Consider the following 24,864-nt stretch of genomic DNA (forward strand, 5'->3'; position numbering starts at 1 on the left):
GTGTCCCTATAATTGTGCCGTTCTCGAGAACATCCTCAATTATTTATTCTCGACCAAGAACATTTCTTATACAAAGGGGAGAAAGAGAACGACACAACTCTAAGTGTAGCATTTGTAGGGCATGCTCCCGGGAATTCCCGGTTCTCAAATTCCCGGGAATTCCCGGGAATTTTATAGTGTCGAAAGAACCGGTACAGAAGACCCGGTACCGGTACTTCCCGGTTCTCATCAGTATGCGTATTTATTCCCATTTAAATAGTAGTTATCATTTAGTAGTTTAGTTTTAGGATATTATATTTGAATATTCTTCTTCTAGGAAGTTGGTTTTATATGAAAATATTCCGTTCTCGGGTTGAATTTTTACCTTCTGATCTGACCCTTCTGTATGTATCTGTGCCGTCATAGTGCTGAGTGCATCAACTACGGCCGTGTGGCTCGTACACCTTAAAGCCCAGGTGGAGGCAAAGTGTGCTGGTTAATTTCGTAAAATAGGTTGGAACGCTAATGAAAGTGTTATTTTTTTAAATAAAATAAGTCATTTATGAATATTTATGCAATTATTTATATGAAAATAAGTCATATACGCTAACACAAACATTTTCTTAAAAATAATCATAAGATTCCTAGAGAACCAGGAAGAAACGGGAATACCGGTTCCGGCTATACCCAGAACCGGGAAATGAAATTCTTGGTACCGGGACCGGTACTGCATGCCCTAAGCATTTGTATTACTTTTGAGTGTAATTAAAGGAATAAAAAAAAATTAAAAACAACAGTGCAGTAACAATATGGCTGCCGGTAGGTATAATGTATTGGCTAATGTTTCGTTCGAAGCGTTTGTCGAAAAAATAATATTTTTACAAGAAAACTTTTCAAAAGTTATAATATGAAAAATCTTATCTTTAACCAAACAAGTTGTGCCAACCCTAATAATTGCTCGTAGCAATGCTGAGCCGAACGGAGCCGAGAATGCCCGAAAGGATCAGTTTCGCCCCACTACCGTTAGGACTTAAGCTGATCGGGCAGCTACCTAACGGTTACACGGTTAGGTAGCTACAATATATAAAGGGCCCTCCACACTCGTGCGCGAATCGCGGCTTCGCTCGCGATTCACGAACATAGTCTGGAGGGGGCTTAACAACCATTAGCGATAGGCGGTAGCCAGCTTTTGGCGATAGGACAACTGCATTCATAGGATTAACCTTTTGAACGCCACAGACGGCAATTGACGTCAACGCAAAATCGTGACAACGACGCCAAAGACGGCATTTGACGTCGTCGTTTTTTGATGAAAATCTACTGAAAAACACCCCACTTTTCGGTTGGCATTATTTATTCACAAAACTAAATTTTACCCCCGTGGCGTCAGTGGCACGGCAAATGGATGCGCCGTTTGGCGTTCAAAAGGTTAATAATACACCTGAGTGATTATTGACTATTTTTTGCTTGTGATTTGGTATTAGTTCCTTAGCTAGTTGATTATAAATGAACTAAAGAGATATTTTTGTTTAGGAACAGTTTTAGTGTCAATGATATTATGTATATAACTATAGATAGGTTATACTCATACATAAGGAGCACAAAAATGCTTCCATATTTATTTCAATATCTACGAAGAATTTGCATTCCTTTCATCTTTGTCATACTCGCTGTTAAACAGCGCGTGCACATTTCTCGCATGCCCAGGTGCGACTAAAGGCAACTTGTACAATTTGTCACAATTTAAGCGCTTCCATTTTGGAACGCCTATTAGGTAACATAATATTATATATTGAGTTATAATAAGTTATTGTTTAGCGTCGGATTAGTTTGCGTGTTTTTAATTTGCTTGAAGCAATTTAAATGGGCCATTTTATTTTTTTTATTTTATTTATAAGGCACACTTTACAGACGACATTCAATACATGATTACAATAAAAGTGGTAGGCTTTGTATAGAAATGCCACCCAAAATAAGTGAGCACAGCAAGAACAATAAATAATAACGAGCAAAAACTATCCTAAAATTATAAAAAAAACACTACTACTTAACTACTACTACTACTGTTATTCTTTTTCTTTTTTTATTTAAAGTTGTCCCCTGCACTTTTTTTTCAAAATTGTGATTTATTATGTTATTTCTACTCAGAATCATGAGCTCTTTTGATCCTAATAGGAGAAAAAAAGTATCCCAAAATTTCCATACATTTTTCGATCTTTCCATTCCGTGACCGACATACAAAGTCTAAGTATGAAAAATGGTAACGGAATGGGGAAAAAACCTGGGGACTTTTCTTCTTCTAAGTATTAGGATAGAAAGAGCTTGTGAATCTGAGTAGAAATAACATAGAATATCACAAATTAAAAAAAGTGTAGGGGACAACTTTAAATAAAATGGCCCGAATGTTTTTTGATATGTACAGTCGAGGTCACACACCTTTTTACAAGCCAAAGTGCTGAATTTTTTTTTACCAGCTTTTAGGACACTATTTAACAATAAGGTCGTGTAAATATATTTTTGGACGTTGGCTTGTAAAAATGTTGGTGAACTCGACCGTACCAGTTTAGCGGTAATTATAGGTATAGGTACAATTATTATTAGTGGTTCAGGAATAAAAGACAAAGAATGATTTTTTTTTCGTTAAAAAACAGAATTATCACTAAACTTTTTGTTTGTCTTTAAATGCGTCCCTTTTATGCAATTAAGCTGCGAACTAGGTCGTTTGCTGCCATTAACTGTTATCATATTTTTTTTGCAAAAAGGCCAGGACATTTTTTATGCTTAATGTTAAGTCATAAATAAACCGGCCAAGTGCGAGTCGGACTCGCGCACGGAGGGTTCCGCACCATAAACAAAAAATAGAGCAAAACAAGCAAAAAAACGGTCACCCATCCAAGTAGTGATGGGTAGGACATCAATTTAAAATGAGTTTGTATGAGTACCTCATTTTCTAAAATGATGTACTACAATGTCTTACTTCAAATGAGGTGAGGTACTACCATTTTTTTAGCCTCAACCATTCCTCCGGCTTCAAAAAACTCCAACGGCAACAAAAAATATTTAATGTATAGACATATTTATGCATTTTTAACTTCCTTTATAAATACACATAAATATTCAATTGGAGTGCAATTCTGGAGGTTAACAACAGAAGACATACATTTAAGAATTAAACTAAAGACATATAAAGTACCTGCATCCTACATAGCAACTTAATTTATTGATGCTTTTATGAACCTTGTTCTTATTTAGCTGTTTATTATTTTTATTGTTAGATTGTTCAGTATTAATCCTTGATACTATATATAATTTTAAGTTTAATACTTATTCATATATTTCAATAAGTATTAACCATGAAACTACCATCTTTGTAGCAAACTAAGGAGAACAAATCCAATATCATTATCATTATTATATAGAAATGATTAACTTACCACCTAATAAATTAAGAGTATAAACAAAAGCACTATTAACTTTCGCGCGGTAATGCTACCGCCGGCAACATTTTACACTTCATTTTTATATGCAAAAGACACCAAGGACGACCCGCCGGTATATTTTATTGCGAAAACAATGTCCATATATTGTTATAATTATAAGACTTATCACTATAAAACACAACTAAATTAGCTAATGAAAATTACGAACAAATTATTCTCGACGAAACTCTCATAACAAGACTACAAACACATGTCAAAATTATAAATGTTCGAGGTTGTTTACGAAGCAGGTTAACAAAAAGTATTACAAATTCACATCGTTAAAAAGTACATGAATTTTTCGGCTATGAAATTATATTTGCTGTTTTATTGATAAATTAATGTACATTATCATATATTGTGTACGCCACCATATGATACTTCAATAATTTAAATAATATTTTGGTCACTTAAACTGACTTAAAGGATAACGGTTTCTAAGCAAGCTTCGTAAATACCCAGCCATTTTGACAAGTAAGTAGCAATACTAAGTTCAAAATGGCGTAAGATGTATGAAAGCCTGCAGCGCTTACGCTTGTTGTCTTTCGTGTTTCATTTTCGGCGAGGCGATATTGAAACTGGGCGCGTGTCTGTCTCACTCCCTCTTTGAGTAAATCTAATTCATTGTTTCATTTTGAAAGAATTTTTGAGGGAATGTCCCAATGTCCCAGTCAGTGCGCGTGAGGGGGTGAGCGAAACTTCAACGAATTTCTCGGTGGACCTTTTGTCGTTGCAATAAGGTTTGTAGTTCGACAGTTAACAGACTCATTTCCTCATTTGAACGTCGGCGAGTACCGAGCGGTTCGCGCGCTCGCGACTCTCTTGCGAGTTGTGAGTATTTGTGAGCGTCGCGCGTGTTGTGATGCGCGCGAGTAAATGAGTAAAATGAATAGAGGAGTGAAGTAAGACATTTTAGCGGTGTGAAGTACTGCGACAATTTAACATAATGAGCGGTACAAAAGAGGTGCCTCACGAGTGAGCAACTCAACACTACATCCAAGTACTGACCCCGCCCGACGTTGCTTAACTTCGGTCAAAAATCACGTTTGTTGTATGGGAGCCCTACTTAAATCTTTATTTTATTCTGTTTTTAGTATTTGTTGTTATAGCGGCAACAGAAATACATCATCTGTGAAAATTTCAACTGTCTAGCTATCACGGTTCGTGAGATACAGCCTGGTGACAGACGGACGGACGGACGGACAGCGGAGTCTTAGTAATAGGGTCCCGTTTTTACCCTTTGGGTACGGAACCCTAAAAATTGACCTTTTACTTCGAAACACTCTGAAAAAACTCCGTACCTCAATCTTCTAGATTGTTTCCAGTTTCCACCAAAGTGGTGGACTGCTTAGTGAAAATTTGCCCTTAGTAATTTTTTCTTGGTGCTCTGTCTGTAATAGTCTGTATGCCTGTATGGTGGCCGCGCTTTTATGGTCTGTCACGTACCTACCTATGTCGTGTCGTGTCAGTCGTGTGACATCGATAAAATCACAGACCTATAGGGCCTACCGCACCGCTAACCACGTTCGACGTGTTGCCTCTCTGTCGCACTTGTAAATTCGAACGTAAGTGACAGGGAGGCAACACGTCGAACGTGGTTCGCGGTAGGCCCTCAGATCCCTACTGATTTGATTAGTGTTGTATATTTGTTAAATTTATGGTTCAAAAGTACCTATTTAAGCTAGGTTAAACAAATATTTTGATTGCAATATTTGGAACTCGATGTGTAAAAAATATATTATAAATAGATACTAAATAATGTTACCAAATTAGGTTAAGATGTGGCAAATTACAGTTTTTCTTGTTGTAAAATTTATTTCTGCAAATATATTTTTTTGTGTCTGAAATAAGGATTTTTTTGTGATACAATTCTGTGAATTTCTAAATTTTCTAGGGCACGTGTATATATGAAATGGCGTACATACTCAGATAGATTTGTCCTCTAACAATTGACTCGCCGCGAGCTGCAAAATCGCTTATTACTTCTAAACTGTTAAATGTGAACGTGCCCTTATTCACAGTCCTTATATTATTTTATTACGCTATTAATCTTTGCGCCAAAATAATTTAGTACCTACTTACATGTTTAAAAAAAATCGTTTAAAAGAGTTTTTTTTGTGATTGATATTAATGGGTTTAAAAACATGTAGGTAGAACGGTCTAATTAATACTTTCGTCACCTATATAATTAAATCCAATATTAACTTTAAAACTCCTGTCAGATTCAAACATTGTTTTGTGATACACGTTGGCTATATTAGTTTATACATATTTATTTTACAATGTTTAGTAAAATCGTTTTAATACGTGCTCTCGTTTTATTGTTATCTATCGAAAATCTCCCTAACCGCGCTGCATAAATGAAAAAATGCCTTAAAACAGATTACGGTTTACCTAACCCGAAAAAATCACCTCAGAAAGAACTCTATGACGGCACTATTGAATTTCATTTCCATAATTTCTGTCTACAGTGCACACCATTAACTGCATATTTTTTACTACTTTCGCTCCGTAAAAACAACGACTTCAATTGTCTGTAAAAAGCTTGGACGCTTTTTATGCTCTCTAAAGGGTACCTAAGTACAGACAAAACTGAATAAAATAATGTTATGTGCCATGTCATGTGTTTGCTCATCCGTCCCATGAGACTGTGTACCACATAAGGAAGAGTAGTCGCGATAGTGAGTCATCAGAGTGTTCATTCTTTGCGTCGTAACCATTATAATGATCAGGTTACATCACGGTATGTGAGCTAACTGTACCTTGAAATCTGACCCCAAAAATACTACTTGCGTGCATGAGTGTACTCTATTGGTTTCAAAAAGAATAGTAGAAAACTTTAATATCATATCTATGCTATAAAAATAAACTTAATCGTATTGTAATAAAGTGCAATTTTGATTGCCGCTTTTTCAAATTTCAAAGTAATAATTTTATTGGCGCTATCCGCGTCTATATGTGAACACAACGCAAAGTTCCGAAACGGCCGTTCAGAAACTTAACTTATATTTCAATTATTTTAAAATTATTTACAAATAAGAGCCAAATTAAGGAAAAGGAATCATAATTAGAAGTTATCTACGGTCAAATAAATTAGAACTGGTTTTAATTCGAAACAATGAATTAAAAATCAATTTGTAATTTTTTTGCTGAGTTGGCTTGTGTGTCGCGCCGTCAGTCCGCCGGGATAACGTGGCGGCGCTGCGCTCGTGTGCGAGGAGTGGCTCGAGCTGTCACTGTTCATGTAGTTTTCTGTGATAAGAAATACTGTGAAATTAATAGTTTAGCGAACTAATTTACACAAATCACGATGTCCGCGTCGGGTGAATTCGGTAATCCTTTACGCAAGTTCAAGCTCGTGTTCCTGGGAGAACAGAGCGGTAAGTCAAGATCGAAATTATGTCTCGTACATTTTTAATTGTTAGTTTTTGAATTTACGACACGTAAGTATAGATTTGTCTAGACTTTATCGAGTTGGTGACCTATATTTGGTTAGAGTTTTACGGGTGATCGGTGTCGGTCGTGTGATGGTGATGAGTAGAGGGGTACGTTCAGTACGGTACTAGGATGTAGGTTACGCTCCGAGCGAACGGTGTACATGTACATTGTCGGGGGCTGGGCTGTTCTCACGAGACCGTTACCGACCGCCCGTGTCCCGGCCCCCGTGCTCATGAGATCTTGATGTGTTTCAGTGGGGAAGACGTCGCTCATCACTAGATTCATGTATGATAGCTTTGACAACACTTATCAGGTGAGTCAGACATTTGTTGTTATTAGAATGCTGTTCTCATTAAAATACTGTTAGCTTTGAATCGCGAATAATTGACTTTAGGATGTATGACCCCAATCTTTAATCTATTTGAGAGAAACAGTTAATGCAGCTTGTACTTACTTGGCAATAAATGATTGGATTCTATAGAATGGTTACAAGATGTAAAACACAATGCTATCTTGATTTTTAATAGACTAGACCTACATCAATCCATTAAAATAACATTATGATACAATCAATACAATACTTAATGTGATAAGCTGGTATTAAATTATTTTATCATAACAATAATTAACTTATTCATAATATGATAATGTTTAACATCTTTTACACTTTGACTAGTTTATATTATGTAGTGAGTTAATAATGATCATATGAGATCCACACAAATCCAACTAAAGTAAAAAAAGTGTGTCATCTTATCTTCTGTATCCATTTAATGCTAACTGATCTAAATTAAAGTTGTGGTTTATCCACATTGAACAATCTTGTAATATGTGAAACTTAAAAACTTATAAATGACATACTTAAAATCAATCTATGGAATTGCATGGTCATTGATCACATTAAAAGGTTATATAAAAATGTAGTCTTTAAGTTTGTGTAAAGAGTTAGTCTTAAATTCCTGACAAACTTTTATACAACCTCAACAGTTATTATTAGTGATTTACCGACTATTGATTTGGCCGAACAGCCGACTAATCGGCGCTGGGATGGCCGATTAGTCGGCCGACTAGTCGGCGCTGGGATGGCCGATTAGTCGGCCGACTAGTCGGCTAGTTGGCCAGATCATTAAGTTTCGTCTAAGTTCGGTTCAGGTGCACTTAAAAACAATCGTTTTATCCTTTTTGTCCCGCTATTAATATCATATTATACATACAGTAACGCTAAAAAGAAAAAATAAATTCTAAGACTATATTTCATACGACAATCGGACATAAGAAAGCGACCACACGGACCACGTACAATAATTCGAACAAAAGTTTTCGTAAGCACCCTAAATAGGAATTTGGGTAAAATTGGTGAAAAGCTTATGGTAAATATTTGCTGTTTATTTCTTTTTGCCCTGTTTTTCTGTCACTTATAAAGTGCCGACTAATCGGCCATTTTTGCCGACTAGTCGCCGACTAATCGCAGACTACAAATGAGGCCGGATAGTTGGCTTTCCCAACTAGTCGGCGACTAGTCAGTACATCCCTAGTTATTATACATTTTTTGTTCATAATTTTTGGTCACTAGATTTTAAATATTGTGATATCTAGGCTGACGTTCTCAAGAACATTATCTCCATACAAATCAGAGAATGTTCTTGAGAACGGCACAACTATAGTGATATCACTCATCACTTTCATGTTACTTCAACGAGGTTATGAACTACCCGATGACTTTCGAGTCCATCTATTAGTTACTTGTTTGAATTGGTAAATGGATCTAATTGTACTCTACAACTGAATCTTTTAACTTAGATTCTTATGATACCTGTACTGTGTAGGCTGAGCATGAGTGTGCCAGAACAGCATCTACCCATCTATTTCTAACTGTTTTACGGACAGAGAGTCTACCTTGTGTACAAGATACTGTTGCACACTTTTGGTAAATAAAAAACCTTAATTTTATTAAATCTTGTGCAGGCAACAATCGGTATTGACTTCCTCTCAAAGACCATGTATCTGGAAGATCGCACGGTGAGACTACAACTCTGGGACACGGCGGGCCAGGAGCGGTTCCGCTCACTCATCCCTTCTTATATCCGGGACTCCACTGTTGCTGTAGTGGTTTATGATATAACCAGTGAGTATTTTTTATTTCATTAAATGTATGTTGACTAGCATTTTCAGATAACAATGTTCATAGTTGGTGCTCTGTTCAAAATTTTGTTCATAAAGCATTTTTGGAATCACTTCAGTCTTGATAATTGGTTAAATACGTTTTTCTCAGAGATTGTTTGATATAAATACCTAAAGTACTGAGGTTGACTGAAGTAGCATGACAATTACGAACGTTTCTGAGAAAATACGATGGAAAACAATTATGCACTACATCTGTAGACCTACATAGTACATGGGCTACATGAGTCGCAAAGGTCGCAGGCTGGAATCTTGCCCGAGGTGGTGAATTTTCCAGTTTTTCCTTTTAATATTAAATAAAATTTCACATTTCACAAGGCCCTCGAACTTTTATCCAAGTTTGATGTGAATAAGTTTCTTTCGTGACATTTGATTGTCACTTTTGAACAGGGACCGGACAAGGGTCAAGGGATGTGGGGATTGTACGGTCGGCCGGTTGCAAACTTGACTAGGCCCTAATTAGATCTGTCGCTAAACTTTACTTCCTAACCGTGGGTAGCACCCCCCTAGAACCTAGCGAGATTGAAATGGAGGGTCGAAAAAGATTTAGCAATCAAAATACACGACCAATTTTTTCTACCGACACATAATTAAAAGTGATTACTAAAATCATCTGAGCATGCACTATAACTTCTTGATAATAGAAGCTTTGTTCAGATATTTGTGAATACCTTGACTGCTCCGATTTATCTGTACAACGGTGTTAGATAGCATCTTAAGTACGATTCACACCGAACGGGCCGAGTCGGAGAGTTTATACACTAGTTTTCTTCCATGTATTCCACATTACAAGGTAATAGTGTAGGTCGGACAGTGCCCCGTCTGAATATTTCATGAATAACTAGAAGTCATTCATCGTTCTTTACGTTAGTTTTCGATCGCAACCAAAAGAACACTATTTAAACAGTTATTTATATTTCCATTAGTTTACAGTGAACATACATGGGGGTTAAAGCGATAGGTTAAGGACCCTATCATTGGTCTTCCTATGACCTATCTATACTAAAAGCGGCACCATGTATATATGTATTTGAAGCATATTTTTATAGGTAAAAATATGTCGGCAACAAATCGCAGAACAATTTAGCTGATATATACAATTTACTACATCCTCCCTTTCTTTAACCTTTTCGACGCCGTGTCAAACACAAAAGCTTTCACTCGGACGCCACGTCACTGAAGTGTCAAAACTGAAATTGAACTTTATGCATGTGCACGTAGGTCTATGTTGCTCTGTGGTATGTGACCGAATAATTCGTCTTTGGCGTTGGACCTGCGGTGCTGATATATCCGTAATTCTCGTCCAAAAGGTTAAAAGATGCCATCCGCCATAGTTTCTATGTGAATATATCTGAGACTTCGCTAAACTATAGACGCGGTAACGATCACAATCGCAAAACAATATTTAAACAATTATATTTATAAGTACAGTCGCCATCAGATATATTGAAGCGCCCGAGGTGCTCAAAAATATCCGACCACGCACTGGAACGCCTTGACAATCGAGGCGTGTTCAGATATTTGTGAGCGCCTAAGCCGCTCCGATATATCTGATGGCGACTGTACATATTTCTTGTAAAGATATGTCTGCAGCTATCTATTCCCTAAAACATTCCGATACAATTTATTGAAGTTCCCTTCCTTTAAAAGACGTCATCCGCCATAGTTTCCACGCGAATATAAGACTTTTTGCGGTGATACAGGTCGGTCGGTGTGAATATTTGATGGACAGCTAGGAGCTCGGGGACTCTGGGGGACACAGAGCTCGAGAATTATGTAGCACGTCTGACTTGTTCAATGTTGGGAAAGGTATTAGTTTTCTGGATGGACGGTAAAAGGTATAGTCCGTAGCGAAAGACTAACTATACCAAAAGTACACATCGGCCACGTCTAGCATTGTTATAAAAATGCTACACCCACTGGGTAAATTTGTATTGATAACTGCATTGCATAACATCAACATTTACACATACAATATATATGGCTTATGAATAAAAAAAATGTTTTACAATGAGACCGACGATCTCATTGTTTCTCAAGCAGCCTGCCGGTTAAGTGACCTCGGTAAATACAAAATTCATACGCACAGGGATTCAGTTCTAATGAAAAAATCATAAAAACTCCTACGTTCAAAAAAAACCCTTACATAAAAAGCCAACTTTGCAAGGAAAGTTTTGGGGTAAGTCGGCTTCGGAACTTTACCCACCGCCTAAATGTTTGCGTAACTTTGTTCTCAAGTGAAAGTTCGCCGAGTACTGTTCTTGTAATAAAAACAATGTTTGGGGAATATTGTAAAACTTTTTGCGGTTTGACGTCATGTATAGTATTAAAGGGGCCCACTGATTACCAGTTCGCCGGACGATATTAGCCTGACAGTTAAACGCGAAAGGTGACAGTTCCGAACAACTGACAGGCTGATATCGCCCGGCGGACTGGTAATCAGTGGGCCCCTTAATAACGGTGGTTCATCGTAAAAAGCCACTAACATAATTCCATTTTACGTTTGCTGAGCATATTTCGCTGTGCCATTTGTTTGACATATTTTTGCGCCTCTTTTTACCCTTAGAGTTACAGGGGTCCATTGGTGTTAGACGATGTTAAACGATAGGTCTACGATGATCGCTTACCATCAGACAGGCCTTATGCTTGTTTGCCACCGAGGTTGTATAAAAATATTGAGGGAGAAGGTGTAACTGGCACTACTGGTGAATTGCACCTATAAGTACCTACTAACTTTAATCTTCGAAAGGATTGTTAAGAGGCCATAGATACTCGAATGAGTTACGTTTAATAGCAGAGTATCTAACGGCACTATATTTCTTTAGAACGTTTTAATGTGGAGTATTCAACGATTTTGCAGTGAAAATAGCATTTTTCGTCCGATTTATCACAATTTTATACACGCTCCAGCTGACACAAATATGCACAAAATTATAAAACAAACAATTATAAAACTAGACAAACGTCATACTATTTCATGTGATTACCTCCCTTTTCAATTATTACGTGTATATATTCTAGTTCTAGTACAATGAAACGACTAGGAAGCGATTTCAGGTGTTGCATGACTTCTGAAACTGAAAGTGTGTCGACGGCCTCGGCTGTCGGAAGGTTGGGCAACGGACTGAATTCAGCTCCATCTGGCTAACATTATTTAACATTATTATTACTGCTTAATTTACCTACTATCATACTTTATCTACGCAGAATTTCCCACAATTTTATCTAAACAGTCATTATACTAAGCCGGAAATTTTCTCCTGACACTAACAATTTTCTCTCCATTTCCGGCTAGATAAGTAAGGACAGTACGTAGCAGTCACACTTAATTAAATTTTTAAAAATGTTATATAAATGTTAATAGATATTATAAAAAAACTTATATCTCGTAACTGGTGCTTTGCTTTACATTGCGGGCCGAACTATTTGGAATGGTATATTTTCATCGTACATATTTCTAAGAATTGCTGTGAGATTACTTTCATTACTATTAACCTTATAAAAGTAACTAACTTTAGCATCCTATTTTATACAAATAGACTTTCATCTTGCCTAAAACTAGTAAACGACGCCCTATCCTGACCTTAGTCTAGGCACAGTCTAGGTAATCTAAACTAATTGGGGCGTTCAAGTCCAATATTGGTTGTGTTCGGCAAATATTTGTCCACACCCGGCCTTCGGGCCAATGTCTCAATAAACCTTATTGATCTATTGAAGCGTGGTTGGTTTATTTGTGCATGCTTGCAATAACATCTGAGCGGTCAAGGAGCTCGAAAATATGTCAACTCCAAGACTTATATCATGCCTCTATTGCTTTAAGAGCCGGTATAGACTGTATTTGAAATGCAACCCAGCTGCAAAAAGGTAGTTCTAGTGCAGTTCTGATGCAGTTCACATAATGAGGGGGCTAATACAAAATTATAAGTTTTAATATGCGGAACGGCTCGGCTCGGCTGACGCCTTCCGACACGACGACGTCTTTCTCGCTCTTATTGCGCATACATAAACAGGGCTTTTTTCTATCGGCTTTTGCCAATTCGGCGTTGATATATCGGGAGACCCTAAACTTTACCTGTAGGTATGCCTGTAGCAATAACTTTATATGAACATGCGATCGATCGTACGTTTCGTAACCATTACAAAGTAGCGTGATCAAACTTCTTCAGCTCGCTTTGTCTATACTTCTATAGTAAACCTGAAAATCCTGTGTTGTAAGTATTAGGGCTCATTTAGGCGGACTATTGAGGTTACATCCAATTCAGCCGACCGCTCAAATACCGCAATGTGATGAAACTCGCACGCGAGTTCTCGCACCGTCTAAATAATCCGTATATACTGCAAAGAGAAAAGGCATTATTTATTTAAGGTTCACGAACGTTTGTTGACATCGATACATTAAAAACGTACAAGCTAATACATGTAGGGAGTGGTGTCATAATCACTTACAGGTAAACACTGCATGCAAACAAATATAAGTTAAAAATTATATATTATTTGGGGTATTCTTTGTGTAACATTGGTTTAGAAAGACCATGGATCTGTACTTTAATAGGATATTATCTATTCTGTGTTACGAGGTCAGTAGCATAAAATTATCATAATTGTTGCTGCGTATTACGCGAATATATTACGTTTATTACAGACCCGAACAAGTTTGTTAATACTTTTATAGCGTTAAGATAAGCCGATAAACTGATTGCATGTAAACCACAGAACAGTTTTTATGATTTACCTAAGCTAAGGTATTATTTAAAAATATTTAAATAAATATTTAAAACGGCAATTGATTACTGAAATTTTATCTCGTTCCGAATATAGGGTTATACTTTCGTCGGCCCTTGTGTCTCCTGAGGATCTCATGTCTATATCGATTTTGCAATAGTTAGCGCAATATATACAGAAATATATTGTTTACTTCGTATTTTGACAATGATTAATACATATAGATAGTTTGTTACTAGCTAAACATAAATTCCGTGGACGTTTTATCAATTTGCTACGTAGGACTCCTTCAAAATCTTTCCTATTTTTTTACTTTAAATTTTTTAATCCACGTGCAGTATACGCTACCTCCCATTTAATCCTTTTTTTTTACTAATATCACACGAATGAAAACATAGATACAATAATTAAACATGATAATCTAAAGTTATGTCAACACTTACAAAGTAGGTATTATCTTTGACTTAATATTGAACACTGACTCACTAAATCCGTTTATCTTTTCACAGACGCAAACTCATTCCACCAAACCTCTAAATGGATCGACGACGTCCGCACGGAGCGCGGGTCTGACGTCATCATCATGTTGGTCGGCAACAAGACCGACTTGTCCGACAAGAGACAGGTTTCCACCGAGGATGGGGATCGCAAGGCGAAGGAGCTGAATGTGATGTTCATAGAGACTTCTGCTAAGGCGGGATATAACGTGAAACAGGTGAGATATCAGATACTAGACATAACTGTTCAAGGTCATGTTGGTCGACAAGACCGACTTGTCGGACAAGAGACAGGTCTCTTCCGAGGATGGGGATCGCAAGGCGAAGGAGCTGAATGTGATGTTCATAGAGACTTCTGCTAAGGCGGGATATAACGTGAAACAGGTGAGATATCAGATACTAGACATAACTGTTCAAGGTCATGTTGGTCGACAAGACCGACTTGTCGGACAAACGGCAGGTGTGTATCGAGTATGGGGATCGCAAAGCGAGTTATGCCTGAAATAAATGGCAAATCTTGCTGTTATAGCGTGATATCACAAATCATCCCTCCATATACCGGCTACCGTTTCCATTTGACCAACACTTATTTTTTAGTAAACAAATAAAACGTAATCGGTATTTAAGTGTCTGTCTGCCAATTTATTGCTAGTCACTATACAGATTTCACTGTTCATTAACTATGTCAATTAAAGTGAATAAGACATGAAAAAGCACTACATAAAACCATTACTAAACAATCATTAATGTATGCCACCTGATGCAGCCAAATGGCTTTTTAACTAGAGACGAATGGCTTTAATCATAAACGCGTGTAAAATCTAAAACGCCTGATAAATTAATATTTTTTGTACCCACGTAATTTTCACCTTTTGTTTATTAGAGTTAAAATTTATCAGAGGTATCCTAACTTTTATGAATAAGGGTTTAATTGAATGTTTCCAGTTATTCCGGCGAGTAGCGGCCGCCCTGCCCGGCATGGATTCCGCTGAGAACAAGCCTCCTGAAGACAGTATCCTTTTTACAACATATAACTTCACGGGGCCCTTTGTTTCCCATAAAGTTTTAAGTCATAATGTATTGTCTGTCATATTATCATTAGTTTTAACTGAATTATGACTAACGAAAATGCGGGCAAACAATACATTATGACTTAAAACTTATTGGGAAACAATAGAAGCCCATAACTTCACACATGTTTGTCATGTTGTTGATAACACACATATTCATGAGACACCATTTGGAGGTTTGGGATTGATCGTGGTGCCAGAGGGTAAAGAGTTATGATAATTTGTTATAGTTATCGATAAAAATAGTTACATTTAGGAGGAATAACTTATAACAGTATTACAAGAAGAGCTAAGTCAATTGTATGGTTTTTTATAGGTATTTAACCTTTTGGACGCCAATGACCGATATATCCGCACCGTAGGTTCAACTCCAAAGACCGATTAATCGGTCACAGACCACAGAGCAACATCGACCTACGTGCATATAAATAAAGTTCAACTTCAGTTTTGACACTTCAATGATGTGGCGTCTGAGTGACAGCTTTTGTGTTTGACACGGCGTGGAAAAGGTTAAAGGAATGTAAATAAAACCTAAAGGAATATACTAATAATTCTATACGTGTTGATGATGATAATAATCTATGAAAAATCACTACACCTTATAAATTATGAAACAAAGTCCCCCGACGCGTCTGTATGTATGTTCGCGATAAACTCAAAAACTACAGAACGGATTTTCATGCGGTTTTCACATATCAGTAGAGTGATTCTTGAGGAAGGTTTAGATGTATAATTTGTGTAACCCGTGCGGGGCGGGTCGCTAGTATATCAATAAAGTTTCAATTGAGCAAGCTACTTTCACTCTGCACTCTGGCACCTCTGTCATGGGATATTTCGAAATCATCAGATCTCGCAATATGCATCAGTGGCATTGGAAATAATATGATATAATTTCTCTTTACTTTTATAAGAATGTGATTATGACAGTTGGCGTTTGAGGTCGACAAATGACGGATAAAAATCTTATTTACCACGCTTAGTTACCAAAATGATTATTCGTTAGGTTTTAAATAACCTACTCTTATTATGTTTCAGTTACGTGTAAGTTTCATTAAAATAGGATGGCATAAAGTTTGGAAGGGTACAACATATTTCATAGAGTATAATCAAGTTATCATTGTTACCAAGAACATCTGTCAATATCACTATCTTAATAGGCAAAGAGTTTAACCCTGAAATCCTAACAACATTTAATACAATCCACGCTCGTTTGCACAGTTTTACCACCATTATGTACGGTCTACGTATGTATACATATTAATGCGTGTCGGCTAGAACACATATTTATGTTTAACACGCTAGTCGGAGTTTGGAGTGACAAGCAAGAACAAATGTGACGTCATTTTGTTTTACCATGAACGTTTTATGGTGTCAAGTTAGCTACAGAAGTTTGAAATGGTCTTAGACGGTCATACCCACATACCTATTTTTATAAAGCAACACAGCTCTAATTTTTGGAGTTGATAGTGTTTCTAAAATATTGAATGTTATTAAAAATTTATGATTCAAAACAATAGCCAATTTACTATTAAAGCCCGTTTTTAAAACTTACGTAGTACGTTTGAATCGGCTTATTTGCTAGAAAATGTTTTTGGTTGACAGCTGTCAAACTGACAGCTGACGTTTAACACGTTCTGTAGCTAATTTCACACCCCGCGAAGTGCCTGTGTTGGTGATGGTTACCGTCTAACACCGTTGTAAGTAACGTTACTAATACTAATTTATGTCGCTTGTATGTACTTATTACTCGTACGTAACAATACTAGTGTACGGAAGGGAGTAGTGTTGGCGATATCCTGACTCAAACAGGTACGGTATTTGTTCTGGCGATATTACTAGGGTAGATGCGATGAGCGAGAAAAATGTAGTTGAAATACGATATTATACTTTTTACCTTTTAACCTTGTGAACCTTGTCGGAATGCACGAAGGTTGAAATCGGGCTGTTGACAATGACATCTTTGGCGGTTAACGTGTTAAAATTTCTGTCAAAACATTTGGTTTAACACCGGAATTTGTTTGGTGTAGATGCGATTTCTTTTTACGTTAAGGTTAGGACAATTGATTGCCGAGGTAAATATTATGTTATTTTGTATATTTATCGAATGGCAAGATACAGGATTGTTAGTTTAGTGAGCAAAATGAATACATTATTCGTCGTAAAAATTTAAATGTTACTTTACTTATTACTGGAAAATTTCACAAGTTTGAGAACAAATCAAATTATAGACGGGTCTATCGCGAAATTTATTGTATTACCTTTATTTACCGACGTTTCAACTCAGGTTTTAGTTAATTGTGTTCAAAACGCGAAAGTTTTAAATATTATAAATCAAATTATTATTATCAAATATTTGTATTGGTTTTTTTTTCATGGACGTTTTATTAAGTACAATGTATTTACAAATAAATTTGAGTTGGTCTAACTTCATTGTACCTACATTTAAGATTTAATTTCAAATAGTAATTGATGTCGCGATGATTATATCGTTTGTCGAAAGTATCCGAATTTCCGTAGTTCACAGTTGATTCCGTATTTCTATTTTTGAAATAAATCAATTACGTGGTTAAAATCTCGCTCACGGCGTCGCTCAGGTATCTCTCAACATTGTTCACGTACTGTCGCTTCTGTATGCTAGTATTTACTCTTATTGTAACAGTTGAATCAATAACTACAGAGGTAGACAAAAGACCAGAAATATTTGTAAGATTACACAAAGATGGCGGAACGATTGCTGATTCAATTGTTCTCGTTATAGAGTTGTTTGTGTATTGCTATATGGTAGTGTTTTGATGTAGATGAATAAGAAATGCTAACACTTAATTACTTTTGCTATAGTATTTCAAATTGTCAGAAGTAGTGACGATTGACAACATAACAGAAATTTGTCAGACCATTTTAGCATGCGTTTGTAACTTCAAATACCTATACGTTTCTTTTGAGTTATTGGGTAAACTCTGAATTATCGAATGTAGTGCAGAGTTCAAACATTAGTGCTATTAGCAATACACAAACTCTCTCCTCAACGCTTGTGTAATGGCTTGATAAAATATTATACATATTTTAAATGTTAAGTGTTTGTATTACCACTAATGCTTTTAAATATTTTTTATAATCTAACGTATTTATGGGCTTAATAAGTTTAACACACATTTCATTTATCAAATTATATAATAATCTATGTCATATGCGCTTTATTTAATTTTAATAGAGTTGAGCGGAACGATAATATATTTGTATATCGGCGTTTCTCTAAACTCATTTGCTTCATATATTTTTCTGGTTAATACTATTTCTCTGAAGCCATTTGTTACTAATTTTCTTCTATCGTACCTATGTGTAGATCACAACTCCTCATAAGTTGCAAAAGGTTCTACAATAAGGCTATTAAATATTCTATATAACGTTCTTTTAGCAAACATTCTTAGACATTGTACCTTTTAGAGCAAGTACGATGAAGATTGCGTTCCTTTTTACGCACTGCGTAATTATAAATTTGCCTCAACTTTGCCCTTCCTAAAACGCAGATATGAGATTCATTAGAAACGCATACCACCAAAGTATCGCTTTCACTTATAAAAAGCTACTCTTGAAAAACTTCTAAAAATGGTAGGAACTCGATTTAACAATGTAACAGTGTCGATCTTTCAGAAGTTTCTGGAATGCCCCTATAAAATCGCGTAAAACGTAACGCAATCTCGCCCAAAGTTTTCTTCCCGGCTTTTCCGTTTGGTTTCCATATTTTCCTTAATCTCTCGCGATGTACAGTGCAAGAGGTGATCCTGCGCCAAGCGCCCGGCGACCACAAGGAGCCCGATGGAGGCTGCGCCTGTTAGCCGCACTCACACACTCACGCAGCTCCGCACTGGCTGGATGGAATTCTAAAGAAAAAAGAAGAAAAGCTTTTTAGGTGTGTTGGAATAGCGACCGTAACGCGTTGGATTAGAGTTTAAAGTTGAAGCTACATATGATTACGGATAGGAAAATAATTTATGATTCGCCAGGTGAGATTCGTTGGAGTTGCGACCGTAATGCATCGGGTTAAAGTTTAAATATGGAAGCTACATACGATTGTTTTGTAAACCAGAGAAGTATGCGCTGTTGTGTTTTATCGCAGTGTGATAAGGTTTTATCGAAGAACGGTTGTCTCTTTTGTGTCATGTCGGTGGAAAACGACGTTTATTAAGCGGACAAGGTAACATATGGACACTTGCTGCTTCAGAGATGTCACGAGCGCGTTAAATTAAGTGCGACTCTTCCTTTTGAATAACTATGTAGCTAGCCCTTCGCAATCATATGTAGCTTTAACATTGAAAAAGCAACTTTAATACTCTCAACTTAGAATTGAAATTAGTATGCCGCAACTACCTTGAAGCTTTCTTTTTTCGAATGAAACGTTCCAGTCAGACGTTCACAAGTTTCGTCCCCGGACCGAAACTGAATGTTCTACAGGAGTTAGTGCAGGTCTAAGTGTAAGGCCTGAGTGGACGCTCGGAGCGGAGCGTTCGGCGGGGCGTGCAGCGTGGCGTCGGGGTCACGCGTGATGTGAGCAGCGTGCACTAAGGCCGCTCCTATACGTGCGCATCTGTTTAACATGCACGCCGCACGCCCCGCCCCGCCGCACGCCCAACTCGAGCGTCCACTCAGGCCTTACACTAAGGCTAAGGCTTGTGCTTTTGTGTGTCTCCACAGTGATACTAGGTTATGTAACTTAAATAGTTGCCGATAGCTGTCTACACTTATGTGAGCCTAATTATTTTGCTGTACGTTGAATGCAAGACACAAAAGCACGCGAAAATACACTTGAGGACATAATAAAGCGTGAATTCCTTATTATATATTTTAAATTATAATGCAACTAACAAATCTGGCTGAATGAATTTATTTTTACGTGTTTATTGTGTTCTCAAGTGTACATAATGCAAGACCGGTGAGGGAGCCATACAATTTGTATGAGATGAATGCTGAATGGGTGATCCTAGATGTTTTAAATGTGGACTATAGGGTGATGTCTTAGCGCTACTGTATGGAATAATTCACACTTAATAAAAGATTACTAAGAGCTAAAGTTTCAAGCTATTGTCAAATAGAATGAGCTGAAAAACTATAAGACGATTAATGTATAAAAAACATTAAGCTAGATTGATTAAGGTCCATTTTAGCGCGGCTTGGTCATAGTAACAATTATGGCCAACGTTCTGAAACTATGATATTTAGCTAGATGATCTCATTCGAAGTAGCGCTGAGGTTTTGCATAGTTTTATAATGGGGAACAGATTTTTCAAATTCACCTTTGTGTACCGATATGACGGTTGCACTTATCGTCTCTTGTATCACGCTCACTATCGCACTTACAAGTTAGGGTGGCGACGATGGCAGACGATAAAAACTCGACCATCCTACGTCCGTATTTGGCCTTTTTTTTTAAACAATAAAGTCTAATTTGTCGTGTCGACTCTTCATGATATATTAAGATAATGTTGTACAGCTATCATAATACTTAATATATTTTTTATTCTTATAATCATGTGACGAAATAAGTCAATTTTCTACTTATCGGACGAATCTATTCCCTAAGACTGTTGGGGTACTCGGTTTTAAGTGCAAGTATGCTGCAGTACGGGCCTATTCGGGCTAATAGTAAGATCGCACTTTTAAAACGAAAACAACTAACGAATTTGTCCGTTGAAAAAAGGCGGCAAATATGAAAAATGTAAGCATGTTTCGAGCTAAACGATTTTTTAAATTTCGTGTCCTTTTCTGTCAAATTGGTTTACCAGACTGTAAAATATTATTTGAATTCGAATATTTTTAGTAATTTGGACACAGATACATATTTCGAACGCGCCAGAGATTGGTTGAAGTATAATGAAGTTATATAAATTATAAGCGAAATGTTTTGGATTATATTTATCTAATCCAAAATCTATCTAATAATTATATTTACAGTACATATGGGCTACTTTTCCGCACTAGTGCGTAAAATAGCACTTTTCGTGTGTATGTCGGAACTTTAAAGTGCCATATGTACTGTAAAACGTTGTTCGATACACGTGCGAATAGGTAATTCGCAACTCGTGTCGATTTAAAACACTCCCTTCGGTCGTGTTTTAATTTATCGCCACTCGTTTCGAATTTCCTCTTTTTCGCACTTGTATCGAAAATAACTATTATCTAATGCCATGAATTATCATGTCATTCATTTTAATCTTGAATATCTGCATCACACTTGAACTTATTATCTCATGTGTGTCATGACCGGGACTTGTGTGTTTTCGTTTCAAAGGTGCGATATGTATGAAGGGACGACTAAAGCTCTGTGTTGTATATAGCGCGTACCGCGGGACCGGGCCTATACAATTTTCTTAACAAATAAAGATATAACACGACAAGAAAAAAAAATACAGTGGTCAATTAAGATTTTTTCGTAAATAACTGTTTTATTACGGACTATTATTGATTGAGTTAGTGGCAGCTAAATAGCTCTATTCCCTTTCACGATATCAACTATACCGAAGTGTGACGTTAAAGAAAATTTATAAATGTTCCCTTATTCATTACAGACACACGAACTATTGGCCATTTTTGAAATTTAGCTCGGTTTGTTTCGGTTTAGACATAAGTAATATATTATATTAGCAAAGATTAGGTTCCGAGTCCCGCGGTCCTTGTAATTAGTATTATTTATTTAATTAGTGCTTAAGAATAAAATCTTATGATTCTAATAAATTATATCTAAAGTTTTTTAATTAGTGAGATTATCACCGCTCTTGGGCTTTTATTCATGTTTTGTAACTTTTTTAATAATTGTAATACTGTAAAAAACTGTCATTCCAAGCTTGATGTCAATAGTAACATTTAATGGTTACATATATTTGAGAGCAATACCTATTGTATGTTTAGTAGTAGTTTTGACATTGTTATAACAGATTTATTAGTAGGATTTTTTGTAATATAATTTATGTGAGATAATATATTCTTTATTTTCGAATGTTCGTTTGGATAATTGAGTTAGGGGCTAAATAATATTTTGTATGTTCCGCTGCGCGCGACTTTGGTCAGACACTACTTTAATTTCGGTATTTTCTTCTGATCATACATGCATGTTGGCTGCAAATTGTTATTCAACAAAAAAAAACAATCTATAAAAAGGTCTCCCATTCCATTCTACTTTAAAATCTTTAAATCTTTATTTTGAAAAATCAAAATTGCATTTGACTTGGTAAGTTATGACGTTTGTGCGGCTAGAGGTTTGAAATCTAACGTAAAATCCTGGTCACGGCACCGCACTTACTTTTAATGATCTGCAAAAAATAGGTACTAATAATTATGTATTTAATTGTAATTTTTTTCCACGTTTGTACAATATATAGCACAGTTAAACATTTTTGAAGCCGACTTTGCACAGTGAAAGTGAAGAAAATACTATCCAAATGTCATTATTATCAATCTGGGTATCTTCATGTTTATTACAATCTGACATTTTATTTTATAGATCTACAGTTATTGTCAACAGTGCGTCGAATCATATTATTCTATTCTAGACAGATCAGTACCGATAACTGAGAACGGCAATAAAAAACTTAATTAACAATAAATATAAATAATATGAATTTCGTAAACTTCAATGACTGGTTTTAGTTGCGAATCTGGTTTATTGTAAATACCCATAATACACGCTGAATATACATATTTTTAATAAAACATTAAACCCAATTTTGTTTTATTCTTTTACTAAATTAGCGATAAACGTTTCTTACCCGCAGTTTGTGATTGATACATAGCTTTTATGCATTTTCTTTTTTATCGTTCCGTATTAATTATGAAATCTGTATTAATATCGACTATATTCTGTTAATGCTTTGTTTGTGCTGAAGTATAAAATAAAAATTAATAACCATCTTTCAATCACAAGTTAATAGTAATTTACACGAATGAATAATTAGAACAAATAATTTTTGATGAATGGTACAGTGCTTTTGCTTTTGTTCTTCACACTACATACCATAATCGTATCAAACAATTGAACACTGGCAATGTGACCTAAAAATATGTAGCTTCATTTCTCGCTGTTGAACAATGAAGAGCTTTCTGAAACTGCTCGAAAAATAAAGTGATCATTATTATTGCGGTAGCTACAAATGATGAACGATTGACCAGGAAAACTAGAGTGGAGGCCCAGGGGAGGTCAGAGGGGTAGGAGTCCGCCACCAGAAAGATGACTGGTTCCAAGTGATGACGAGGGAGAAAAAATATTGCGCTAGGCCGCCAGGCTGAATAGTGGTGTTTAATTTATTCCATTAGCCCCAAAAGGTATGATTTTTTTATGGCAAATGTACGAAAATTGTAATTGTAAGATAAGAACCCCACTACAAGGATCAGAAGTCTAGGTCTAAAAAGTCAAATTTTCATGTTGACGTTTGCGTTCAACAAGCCCAGTTGCAATTGGAGATATCAGAGCTTTCTAACATGAGGATGTGCCTCTATTGTCAAGACGTTAGAGGTTAGAGTGCGTAGGTATTCAAATATTTGGGCACCATGGGTCCGATAGGTATGTCTGGCAAAAATACCTAAACCTAAGCCGGAATTTTGTTCTTTAAAAATAGTTGTTTGCCGCTATAGTGTTCCTTAATTCGGGCCAGCTGTGGACCTGCAGACGCAGTCCCCATTGGGCTCGGAACAGGAGGGCAGCGAAGGCGGCTGCGTCTGCTGAACACCCCCCCGCACTGCACGCTTCCCACGGAGCATCCAAGTAAGCCCTCTAAGCTATAGTTTCCTAGGAAAGCGGTGCCGTCATAAAGCGGCCGTAATTTACGGACGCAAAAAGACGGCCGTCTTTACGGTGATGACATGTGGAAAGTTCCACGGCGTCATAACACGCCGTCAGCCACCAAGGTCAAACGAAACGTATTCAAGGGAAAATGGACGACCTTTATTTAGCTTTAATAATTTACCTAGAGGATGAACTATTAAACTATTATCATCATCATTCAAAGGATTTGAAATACGTCAGACAGATACTGACAGACATTACTGAAAACTATCGCTGATGAAAATGTTACTGATTGTATTTAGCTGCGTCCTTAACGGATTTACGGCGAACCACCTTCCACTCGAACGAACAGGCCTCGGACCGTACCAAGGTTGCGATCCGGTCCTCCCATCTGATACACTTCAGAACGTAGTGAAAGGGCCATCCTGACATTACCACATGTCCTCGTGTCAACCGTAAAAGTAATACGTTCTCCTCTACCGTAAATCTCAGATTTTTTAAATACCTGTTTGTAATTATTTTTTTCAGGATTTGTTAGGTTTAAGTGGTCTACGCTCGCCAAATAGAGGAATACCAGAAGAGTGAGAAGAAATGGAATGGGATGTTCGTCTTCGGATAAGGCAGGGTTTGGATAAACGCAACACACTTGACTTTATAAAACCACTTCATCCTTGCGTTCGTAACTTTCGCAGGTGTATGTTTTACATGAATTAAATGCAGGCATG

At 36.6% G+C, this 24,864-nt stretch overlaps 1 protein-coding gene across 3 annotated transcripts; it reads left to right on the plus strand.

Annotated features, from left to right (window-relative positions):
* Nucleotides 1–6,615: 6,615 nt before the first annotated feature.
* LOC134647572 (ras-related protein Rab6) lies at nucleotides 6,616–24,864 on the plus strand. Of its 3 annotated transcripts, XR_010096834.1 has the most exons (7): nucleotides 6,618–6,838; nucleotides 7,151–7,209; nucleotides 8,862–9,021; nucleotides 14,309–14,680; nucleotides 15,242–15,308; nucleotides 24,009–24,118; nucleotides 24,668–24,864. XR_010096834.1 is itself a non-coding variant. In XM_063501926.1 (6 exons), exons 1-6 carry the CDS (start codon nucleotides 6,769–6,771, stop codon nucleotides 19,200–19,202), a joined length of 630 nt encoding a protein of 209 aa, XP_063357996.1. In that variant the 5' UTR covers nucleotides 6,616–6,768; the 3' UTR covers nucleotides 19,203–19,434. The 3 variants fall into 3 exon arrangements, 1 of the variants encoding a protein (XP_063357996.1); XM_063501926.1 differs by lacking the exons at nucleotides 24,009–24,118; nucleotides 24,668–24,864 and adding an exon at nucleotides 19,135–19,434 and having other exon boundaries at nucleotides 6,616–6,838; nucleotides 14,309–14,514; XR_010096833.1 differs by lacking the exons at nucleotides 24,009–24,118; nucleotides 24,668–24,864 and adding an exon at nucleotides 19,135–19,434.

The sequence above is a fragment of the Cydia amplana genome, chromosome 4, assembly GCF_948474715.1.
Source record: "Cydia amplana chromosome 4, ilCydAmpl1.1, whole genome shotgun sequence".
Classification (NCBI taxonomy): domain Eukaryota; kingdom Metazoa; phylum Arthropoda; class Insecta; order Lepidoptera; family Tortricidae; genus Cydia; species Cydia amplana.

What these genes read in the sequence shown, in the direction of transcription:
- LOC134647572 (XM_063501926.1), top strand. Translation starts at nt 6,769, where the DNA reads ATGTCCGCGTCGGGTGAATTCGGTAATCCTTTACGCAAGTTCAAGCTC. An exon ending in GTTCCTGGGAGAACAGAGCG is followed by an intron (nt 6,839 to 7,150) that starts GTAAGTCAAGAT and finishes GATGTGTTTCAG; the next exon opens with TGGGGAAGACGTCGCTCATC. An exon ending in GAACAAGCCTCCTGAAGACA is followed by an intron (nt 15,309 to 19,134) that starts GTATCCTTTTTA and finishes CGCGATGTACAG; the next exon opens with TGCAAGAGGTGATCCTGCGC.